This window comes from Chiloscyllium plagiosum, unplaced genomic scaffold (assembly GCF_037043375.1).
Source record: "Chiloscyllium plagiosum isolate Xiang-an unplaced genomic scaffold, Cpla_swu_hap1 HiC_scaffold_38, whole genome shotgun sequence".
Taxonomy (NCBI): domain Eukaryota; kingdom Metazoa; phylum Chordata; class Chondrichthyes; order Orectolobiformes; family Hemiscylliidae; genus Chiloscyllium; species Chiloscyllium plagiosum.
Genome location: NW_028270176.1, coordinates 7,531,273 through 7,542,910, shown reverse-complemented (window position 1 = coordinate 7,542,910; position 11,638 = coordinate 7,531,273). Strand labels below are relative to the sequence as shown.

Here is an 11,638-nt window from a genome sequence, read left to right as displayed (position 1 = left end):
GATCAGACTGCCTGCACACCTACTCACTATAGACGCTGGAAGTGGCCCTGACCTCCCATATATTGTAAGGGGAGCATTCCATGGGGATGAATTCTCCTGCCATTGTGAATATTGTCAAGTAAATCGACCTTATCAATAAGGCAGGAACTGATTGTACGACCTTACCCACTCGCCATCAAACTCAAGGCCTCTCACTCAAAAGGCAAACAGTCTTTCATTTGACCTTTTATTCCGATAAAAGATGTGTTCAAACTTTCAGTCCCCATTCAGTGTGGGCTGCAGGAACTTAAATAGGCTGGTAATCCACAAATTGTTCCCTTAACCTCAAAATGAAGAAACTGATTTCCAAGAATAGAAAGTTAATGTGGTTTAACAGACCCCGATCTGGTTCCTCAGTTAACGTAGTTTCTGATCATTTCCCATAGAAACATAAATAACCAAGAGCAGCAGTAGGCCATTCTGCCCTTCCAGCCTGTTCCACCATACAAAATAAATAACTCTGGTCTTCAATCTTAACCCCAATCTGGTTCCTCAGTTAACATAAGTTCTTATCAGTTCCCAAAGAAACATAAAAATACATTTAACCACATTCCCTCCACACTCCGTGATGTTTTTAATAATTTAAACATATCTCTATCTCTTTCTGGAATGTCCTCAGTGAGTGTCTTTAAGACAGAGACAGACCGGTCCTTGATTGGTAAGGGGTTCAAAGGTTACAGGAGAAGGCAGGAGAATATGGTTGAGAAACAGAGCAGCCATGTTTGAATAATGGAGCAGACTCTCCGGGCAAAATGGCCTCATTCTGCTCCTTTATGGTCTTTATGGTCTTATGTTGGCCTGACCAAGTAAGGACGGCAGATTTCCTTCCCTGAAGGACATTGGTGAATCAGAGCGTTCAATCCATCAGGACAAATAATTTTCAGAAAATGTTGATCTCAAGGAGATTCAAGATGGCGGCAGTGTGAACAGTCTGCTGTGTTGGGTTCTGTACCATACACCAGGCAAGTAGCCCAGGCAAGATGGGCTCCTAATCCCCGCCTCCCCCCCCCCCCCCCCCCCCTTTAGTCACCCCTGAGGAACGTTTGCAGCATAAAGTAGGTAGAGCAGTTAAAGCCCCTTTAAATAAAGGTTTGGAAGATTTGGAAGTGATATGAAGCTCTCTCAGGGAAAGGGAGCGAGGGGAGTGCAGCAGGCATACCACACGATGTCGGCTATACCAGCAGCCGTTACCTCATCTCCCTTGGCAGTGACCTTGGATTCAGTGGAGCAACAGAATTTGCTAACGGAGACTGCAAAACTCCGTCAAAAATTGAGGGAGCGCTGGAACAAGTTGCTGCCATGCTGACAGACCATGAGCAGGAGATCCAGGCTTTGGATCAGCGCGTGGACGTGGTGCAGCAGAGGACCGTACCTCGGAGGCTGGTCTTATGTTGGCTAGACCAGGTAAGGACGGCAGATCTTACCTGGAAAGGTCCGAGGGGCAGGTCCGTACGTTGGAAGGTCACGTTCAGGCCTGCAGGAACAAGGAGACGACCGCTAAAATCGAGGTCAGCGAACAAAATCTGTGGATCCTGGATTTACCTGAGCATGAAAAAGGTGAAAACCTCGCTGATTCAGTCGAGAGGTGGCTTTCCGGAGTTGCTGGGCCTGGAGATCGAGTCAGGCTGGGTGAGTGTGGAGCGGGCCTACCGGATCACAATGTCCAGGTCAGGTCGGTCCAACGCTCCCGCTCGGACTGAGTGTAGCTCCAGCATTACAGGGAAAAGCATTTAATAATAGAAACAGCCAGAAGACTGGGAAGAGACCCACAGGCTTTGGCTTATAAAGGTTCAAAAATAAATGTTTTTTCATGACTTTTCTGGGACCATAGTTAAGGAAAGGAAGACCTTTGATAAGGTAAAGAAAAAATAAAAAATTTAAACATCCAATACTCTCTGAGGTACCCGGCAATGCTACGTTTCAAATGTGAGGGAAATGTCTATAACTTCAACTCGGCGGAAAAAGTAAAAGAACTTTTGAACTCGGTGAAATGATAGACTTTGGCCGAAGAGGGAGGAGGAAAAGAGACAGACGGACAATGGCATAATATAACTCTTTTGTATCTTCTCTATCTTTGTTCTTCTCCCTTTTGGGTCTCCGAGGTTACAGGTTTGATATTGTTGTGGAAGAATCACTCAATGTTCGAGAAAAAAAAATACCAGGAGACGCAGAAAATCCTTCATGAAATTAAACTTTATCTTTCGAAACTAATCATCGTCTGCCACACTGATTCCTTCCATCACACTTAACCTATCACATTACAACACCATCATCTTCAGCATAAACTAACCTATTACAATGCACTACCATTATCTGTTACTGGAGCCCTGTAGCATGATCCCGGGCATACATTGCAATGCTAAGTTAACTACGTTACTGCCATAATAACTTCCATAGTAGGAAAAGATATGATAGCAAGGTTTACGAGGCATTTAGACACAGACATAATCAGGCTGGGAGGTGAGGATACAGAATATACGTACAGACATGGGATTAATTCAAAGTAGCATCATGATTGGCAGACACTTTGGGGGCTGAATGGCCTCTCCTTGTTCTATAGTGTTCTATGCTTAAGTTTGTACAGGTGTCAGGATTGAATTGTCCTTGTGAAACCCCAAATAGGTATCAATGAGGCGATTATCTAGCCTGTGATTTGAAATGATACATTGCCTTATAAATGGTTCTTATCATATTAAATATCTAATTAGAATTAGTTCCACCAGGACGTTTTGAGTCCAGGGGATACAGGGTGACGGGTGACATTCAGAAGTAAGTCATAACAGTCTCAGAATAAGGGATTGGTTGGTAGAATTGACGTGAATCTAAATTCCTTTAATTAAAGAGTTGTGTTAATCTGAAATTTGATATATGTAAGGGCAAGCGAGCAACATAATATTGAAAAGGACAGAGTGATAAAGTTTGCTGTTAGAACCGCACAGATATCTCACCATTTTATTTTGTTTAAATTTTGATTCAGAGCTGTGTGCTGAGAGATGGAAGGTGACCTTTGGAGTGTGAGTAGCAGCTTGTGTTAAGAAAAAAACAAGCAAGATCTATTTTGTTTTTGAGGCCAGGCCTGAAAGGTAGTTGCAGGTTGTTTCTTGTAGATTCTTTTACTTTTAAGTGGGAGTGTGTTGACTCAGAGAGCAGGTGTTTGGACACTAATAAGGAAATGAGGTCACCAAGCTGGGAAGAAAACAGATTGATCAGACAAAGGCAGGAGTGGTACTTTTTAAAAACTGTTTTGGTCTGGGGATTTCTGAGAGAAGGATTGGGCTGTTGTTTCTACAGTATAAAGGCATGAGAGCTCCCTGCCAAACATCCAACTGAAAATTCAGAGAAAAGTAACAAAGCTGTTCGCATTATTACCTTTTCATCTGAAAGAGCTGGAAAAGATGGCAATGAACAGAGAAGTACACCACAGGAACAGGCCTTTCATCCCTCAAGCCTGTGCCAACCATCGTGCTCTATCTAAATTAAAAAATAAATTTTCTGCTCTTATTCAGTCTGTATCCCTCTATTCCCTCCCTATTCATGCAACCATCTGGATACCTCAGATATGTCGCCAACAAACCTGCTTCTACCACCTCTTCCAGCAGTGTCTTCCAGGATCCTACCAAACTCTGTGTGAAAAACTTCCCTCACACATCTTCCTTAAACCTTTCCCCCTCTAACCTTTAACCTGTGCCCTCCTGTTGTAGTTGAAACATCAAAGCTGGGAAAAGCCTCTGACTATCTACCCCATCTCTGCTTCTCATAATTTTGTGGACTTCTATCAAGTCTCCTTTCAGCTGCCATCTTTCCAGTGAAAACAATTCCATTCTTTTTAACCTTTCCTCCATACCCAATGCCCTTGAGACCAAGCAACATTCTGGTGAACCTTCTCTGCACTCTCTCCAAAGCTTCCACGTCCGTCTGGTAGTGCAGCAACCAAAACTGCACACAATACTCCAAATGCAGCCTCAGAAGGGTGTTATAGATCTGCAACATTGTTTGCCAACCTTTTCACTCCAATGTACTGCCAAGGAAGGCAAGCCCGCCATTTGCCTTCTTAATTACCTTGGCCATCTGTATTGCCACGTTTAGGGAAATATGGACCTGCCCACTCAGATCCGTCTGTATGTTAATGTTCCGAAGGATTCTGCCATTTACTGTATAATTCACACTTCAATTTGATCCTCAAAAATCCATCACCACACATTTGTTTGGGTTAAACTCCATCTGCCATTTCTGTGCAGAAGTCACTCATCCTGTTGCATCCTTTCAGTATCAGCAGTATCAGCACCTCCACCAATTTTCATGTCATCTGTAAACTTACTAATCAGAGCACCCACATTTTCCTGCAGATCATGTATAGATACCACAAACAACAGAGTACCTAACACTGATCCCAGTTGAACACAATTAGTTACCTGTCTACATTCTGAAAAATCACCTATCCATTGTTACCCTCAGTCTTCTATCATCAAATCAGTTTTGTCTCTATCTGTCCAGCCCACCCCAAATCACAAACAATTTTAGATTTTGTACCAGTCTGCCACGTGGGACTATATCAATTGCTCTACCAAAGACCATATAAACTGTAACCACAATGCTTCCCTCATTAATTACATTGGTCACTTCTTCAAAAAATTCAGATTGGTGACACATGATCTTCCCATGCAGCCTGTCACTAACTGGCCCATTTTCTTCCAAATGTGGGTATATCTTTCCCCTCAGTATCTTTTCCAAGAGCTTCCTCACCACAGATGTCAGGCTCACCGGCCTATAATTTTTTGGATTATCCCTACTTCCAAGGGAACAATATCGGCTAATCTCCAATTCTCTGGAAACTCACTTGTGGTCAAGGAGGATGTGAAAATATCTGCTAATGCCCAACTATTTCTTCCCATGCCTTTCATTGTAACTTTAGATAGATTCCATCAGGCCCTCAGGATTTACCTACCTTAATGCAATTTAGGATACCTAAAACATATTTAGGATACCTAATACATTGACATTTTCTCGAGTACTCTCGTAATCATCCCTGATCTCAACATCAGTCATGTCCTTCTCAGTGATTACCAACACAAAGTATTCATTGAGGATCTCTCCCACTTCCTGTGGCTCAACTTGTCTTCTTTAACCTTGAGTGGGCCTAGTCTTTTACTTCAAAACATTAATGTTTCATCCTCCCCATTGACGCTGACAGACCTGCTGAGTTTCTCGAGCAATATCTGTTCTTGTTTAAGAGATGACATTTTCCACATTAAAAAAAGGATTCTTTAATTGTGCTTGTCTGTATATCTTCTGTGTGAGAATGTGATCTGAGAACAAATGTTATTGGGTTTAAGTTTTCCATTTCAGCCGGATATCTGGTGTCGATTATCATCTATTCTCAAAGTTTGGGACTGAACATTCAGTTAGTCTGACTAGGAAGCCTTGAGGTTAATTTTTAAGGTACATGGACATTCTCACTTTACTGTGTTATGAATCCAGATGGAGGGAGGCTGATTTGATTTGGTTCTGGATCTAAGTGTGGTGAATGTGTCCTCAGGGATGAGAGCTGAGATAAACCGTGATCATATGGAATGACAGAGCAGGCTTAAAGTGCAAATAGGTTACTGATGTCCCTCATGATTATGTGACATTCTGTCCTGTAAAAACAGCCAAATAATTTCTGCCACTCAGCCAAAAGTGAGCTTCAGCTACACTATTTAAAAATGTAGATTCGAACTGCAAAGTTCCATGAATAGAGTAAAACTTGTCTGTTTGTGGAGTCGTGGGATTTCTTTTTACCCAAAGTCATAAACGTCAGTGAAAATGTCAGCATGTGTGAGCAAGTTGAAAACAACTTTCAGAAAATGAATGCTACTCATCGTGCTATTTTCTGTTTAAGGCAATGTCTGCATTTTAAAGTATTTCTTAGTCGTCCAAAATATCTTTTAGAAAGAATTCAATAATACTGCCGTAATTTGTTGTTTTTTTCTCTCCATTTGATAGCAATAATCAGGAGAGGAACTGTCCCAGTGGAGACTTACACACCATATAAATGAGGGCTCATTCAGAGATCTCACAACAGAGTATTTTCAGAAGCTAACATTTCCAGATAAACAGAAATCACTTCTGAACACAGAAATGGGATATGCGCATTCAGTAATAATTCAGGTAGAACGTGTTTACTATCCAATTCTTGCGGTGTTTGGAGTCACTGGTGAGCCACTATCTCATATTACTGCTGTGAATCGGAGTTTATTGCGACTATACAATCGTACTTCTGTTATTCCATCTGAGTTTTACATGGCCATGTCTTCTGATTTATCTTGTGGTATAATAAAGTGCCAAAACTCTGCTATTGTATTGCGTTAATGAAATTAATGAATTAAAAGTCTTTTGTATCCAACTTTTGTGAACTTCCTGGATTATTCCCTCCATTTGCTGTATTGAGATGAGATATTAGCTTAGAAAATGCATGAAATAATGATGTTCAGAAATGGCTTCATCTCGAGAAGCTAAGCTATTTCAAAGTTTGATTCACAAATTATAGCTTCAATGCCAAATATTGAGATAGCTCATCGTCTTTGTGTTGGATTGAGATAGCATGCCCAAAATAAACCGGTACATCAATGTATTTATAAGCTACGACTGTTCTGAAATGTTATATCCATTACCTAAAATTACTTCACAGATTGACCAATGAATGGAATTCTCTGCTATCCTCTCCAGATATTCCCCTCGATCTAACTGAGGATAACACTTGCCAACTGGCTGTGAAATTAAACACTTTTAAGTCTTTGGTTACCTCACTTTCAAGTGTGTCAATTGGAATGATGCACTGTTTTGTTTCTCAGTATGTCAGACATCATCGGATTGCACTGATGATCACTAATTGTAGAGTTCTGTCTTTTAACATTGTAAATGGATTTCAAAAGAGTTGCCTGCCATTGTGTAATACTTCCTGGAGAGGAATGCTGCCCAATTCTTTCAATTATTTCTATTAATGCAATGATTTATGGAAATATTAAATATAACAAAGTTCCAGTATTCTCTGAGTGAGATATTTTAGTGAATCATGTGAAAATTGTGCTAAGTTTACTCACTTTATTGTTTGATGTCCACATTGATGATAATTATCTTTAATATAATCACCTAAGAGTGTGCTTTTATTCAAACAATAAGTTTTGAATGCTTACTGTACCCAGAGGATTAGATGTGCCATTCTACATCCTCTAAAACTATTGGCTGAGGTATTGTCTGGAAACATTTTTATGTTTGTTTTCCTTTTTCTCTCTTCAAGCTAATATGTTGGTGATTATTATTCTGTCTCGAAGAAATTGTGGCCTCTCCAGATGTATTTCTTGCTACTTGATTGCAATGGCAGCAGCCGATCTCCTGGTCGTTATTGCTGAACCAATATTCTACAGGATTGCTCAGATGTATTTCTATGGTTCATTCCTGTTCATTACTCCGGTGTGTAGCCTTATGTATGCGCTCGTTTTCACATCAACAGAGATTTCCGTTTGGCTCACAGTTGCTTTCACCTTCGATCGGTTTATGGCCATATGTTGTGATAAATTGAAAGCAAAGTATTGTACAAAGAAAATGGCAGCTGTTGTAATAGGGACAGTGACTGTTTCGGGTTGTTTAGTATCTGTCGCCTGGTATTTCAGATATGAACCTCTGTACATGATTGATAATATTCCCTGGTATTGCATTACAAAAGCCAGCTTCATCACTTCGACTGCATGGTCTGGTTTTGTCATCTTTTATTTCATTTTCATTGTTTTTGTGCCATTCTTAATCATGTTACTCCTCAACCTTCTGACTGTCAGACGTATTTTAATAGCAAGTAAAGTCCGCAGGGCACTGCGTGGCCAGCTAAATGGAGAGAATGGCAAGGATCCAGAAATGGAGATGCGAAGGAAATCCATCATATTACTCTTCAGCATATCTGGCAGCTTTATAACGTTATGGGTGACCCAGCTTGTATTTTACATTTATCAGCGAATTGTAAAGGCATATTCTTACTCTGTCACAGATCCCCTTTATTACCTGGAATCCATCGCCAATATGGTTCAGCTTCTCAGTACCTGCAGCAACACATGTATATATGTCCTGACCCAGAATAAATTCCGAGAGCAGCTGAAGACTGCAGTTAAATACCCCTTTGACCTCATTATGAATTGGCAAAATTTCATGAAAGGCTAAGTTATTTAGGTGATCAAACTAAATTCATTTCATTACTACATTCCATTTGTGCCCTTCCCCTGTATAATATACTCTGGGTGGAAAGTAATGCAGCATAGACCCAACTGACATCTGTTTATGATATTCCCCATGCAGGTTATGCATATCTGTGAAAAACATAACTCAGTGTAAGACTTATTCAGCAGACCCGAATTGTAGGGAATACCCGCATTTCGCGCCAAATGTATGGCTCTGAAACATTCATCATGTCTTCAAATATGTTCCTGTATGGCACAAACAGAACTAAAGCAAAATTCTTTAGCAAAAACCTGACTGCAAGCCTGTTTATTGATATGGTACACTTGAGACAAATATAAAGAAAGACAGTAATGGACAAAGTTTGGAGAACTGCTAAAGACCATTGTGCGTGTTAAGAGTACGTGATCATACACATAAATAAGTCACAGGTAAGCACATTTAATATAACCGTATGCTGTAATTGGTAAATACATTTATGATCATGTGAGAGATACAGGATGGCTAAGTCATAGATTATTAGGGAAACTGTCATTTCATTATTAAGTAAAGGTAAACCAATGATGAAATTTAGAGATATAAGTAAACACTGCTGACGATACCAAACCCAACGGTGAGATGTTTCTAACAAACAGATGTTTCTATCGGTTAAGAAAGCAGACCATCCTGTTCAGAAAGCTAATGAGGTTACGAAGATTGTGGAGAATGCGGAAATATTTCTAAAACAATTACACCAGAAATATCAGGTGATCAAAGTACTAAGGAAATGGGTCTGTATTATTGAGAAAGGCAAAGAACAGATAGCTGTCATGGTGCAACATTGTACAAATCTTATCTGTGTACAGAGCTGTTTTGGATTGCGGTACATCAGCTCAGTCAGGAACTCATGGAAAATAACACAACACAGGGAGCCCTCAAACAGGAACTGTGTGACGGTAGAGGAACGTTAAGAGAGTCAACTACAAAGAGCGCTGCAAGAGGTTTTGGTTCATGGAGTGAATGGGTGCAGTTTGATTGAGACAATGTGCAAAGATTGTGACATTGAGAGAATGAGAGTAGCTGCATTCATTGATTTGACAAGTGCTGGTTGCTTCATGAACTAAATGTGTGCAATTTGTTTGATTGAAACAATGCATTAAGAGTACCTCTACTCATTGAATTATCATGTGCAATCTGTTTCATTGAACGAACGTGTGCAGTTTCATTCACTAAATAAGCGTGTTAAGTTTGTTTCATTGAAACATTGAATAACGATGATTGTAGTTTGATTCAATGAGTCAATGAATGTTTGACACATTGCTTGACGCATTGATAAATGAGAGGATCTACACTCATTGAATTAAGACGTGCAGATTGGTTCATGTAGTGAATGTGGGCAGTTTGATTGAGATAATGTGTGAAGCTTGTGAGATTGAATGAATGAGTAGCTGTATTCATTGTATGGACAAATGCAGTTTGCTTCATGAACTAAATGTGTGCAATATGTTTGATTGAATCAATGCGTTAAGCTTGAGACATTGAACGAAAGAGAGTACCTCTCCTCTTTGAATTGACAAGTGCAGCATCTTTCATTGAATGAACGTGCGCAGTTTCATTCACTAAATAAGCGTGTTAAGTTTGCTTCATTGAAACATTGAATAACGTTTGATTCAGTGAACCAATCATTAAAGTTTAATTCAATGATTCAATGAATGCAGTTTATTTTCTTGAATGAGAGCGTTAAGCTTGACACATTGAATGAAAGAGAGAAGCTCAACTCATTGAATTAACTCCGTGCAGTTTGGTTCATGGAGTGAATGTGTGCAGTTTGATTTAGACAATGTGTGAAGCTTGTGACACTGAGAGAATAAGAGTAGCTGTATTCAATGCATTTACAAATGCTGTTTGCTTCATGAATTTAATGTGTACAATTTGTTTTGATGGCATTAAGAGTAACTCCACTCATTGATTTATCATGTGGAGTCTGTTGCATTGAATGAATGAATGTAGTAGGATTCGCGAATAAGTGAGTTCGCTTTGTTCGATTGAAACCAGGAGTAAGGTTTGATTCATTGAGTCAATGATTGTAGTTTGATACAATAATTCAATGAATGCAGTATGTTTCATTTATTGAAAGTGTTAAGCTTGGCACATTGAATGAATGAGAGAAGCTCTCTCATTGAAGTAACACGAGCAGTTTGGTTCATGGGGTGAATATGTGCAGTTTGATTGAGACAATGTGTCAAGCTTGTGACATTGAATGAATGAGTAGCTGGATTCATTGAATTGACATTCAAAGAGAGATAGATTTGTTCCAATGAAATTAAGAATACGGTGTGATTCATTGAATGAATGATTGTAGTTTGAGTCAATGATTCAATGATTTCATTGAATGTAAGCGTTAAGCTTGGCACATTGAAGGAATGAGAGAAGCTCATCTCATTGAATTAACACGTGCTGTTTGTTTCATGGAATGAATGTGTTCAGTTTGATTGAGACAATGTGTGAAGCTTTTGACATTGAGAGAATAACAGTAGCTGGATCCATTGAATTGTGTGAACTAAATGTGTGCAATTTGTTTGATTGAAAGAATGCATTAAGAGTACCTCCACTCATTGAATTATCATGTGCAGTCTGTTTCATTGAACGAACGTGTGCAGTTTCATTCACTAAATAAGTGTGTTAAGTTTGTTTCATTGCAACATTGAATAACGATGATTGTAGTTTGATTCAATGATTCAATGAATGTTTGACACATTGCTTGACGCATTGATGAATGAGAGAATCTGCACTCATTGAATTAACATGTGCAGATTGGTTCAAGTAGTGAATGTGTGCAGTTTGATTGAGATAATGTGTGAAGCTTGTGAGATTGAATGAATGAGTAGCTGTGTTCATTGTATTGACAAATGCAGTTTGCTTCATGAACTAAATGTGTGCAATATGTTTGATTGAATCAATGCGTTAAGCTTGAGGCATTGAACGAAATAGAGTATCTCTACTTTTTGAATTGACAAGTACAGCCTCTTTCACTGAATGAACGTGCGCAGTTTCATTCACTAAATAAGCGTGTTAAGTTAGTTTCATTGAAACATTGAATAACGATGATTGTAGTTTGATTCAATGACTCAATGAATGTTTGACACATTGCTTGACGCATTGATAAATGAGAGGATCTACACTCATTGAATTAAGACGTGCAGATTGGTTCATGTAGTGAATGTGTGCAGTTTGATTGAGATAATGTGTGAAGCTTGTGAGATTGAATGAATGAGTAGCTGTATTCATTGTATTGACAAATGCAGTTTGCTTCATGAACTAAATGTGTGCAATATGTTTGATTGAATCAATGCGTTAAGCTTGAGGCATTGAACGAAATAGAGTATCTCTACTATTTGAATTGACATGTACAGCCTCT

At 39.3% G+C, this 11,638-nt stretch overlaps 1 protein-coding gene across 1 annotated transcript; it reads left to right on the top strand.

Moving 5' to 3' along the window:
• Nucleotides 1-7,320: 7,320 nt before the first annotated feature.
• On the top strand, nucleotides 7,321-8,226 carry LOC148138982 (putative G protein-coupled receptor 139). The gene has a single exon (XM_087980813.1). It carries the CDS (start codon nucleotides 7,321-7,323, stop codon nucleotides 8,224-8,226), a length of 906 nt encoding a protein of 301 aa, XP_087836939.1.
• Nucleotides 8,227-11,638: the final 3,412 nt, after the last annotated feature.

Excerpts from the sequence above, each read along its gene's own strand:
- LOC148138982 (XM_087980813.1), top strand. The coding sequence starts at position 7,321 with ATGTTGGTGATTATTATTCTGTCTCGAAGAAATTGTGGCCTCTCCAGA.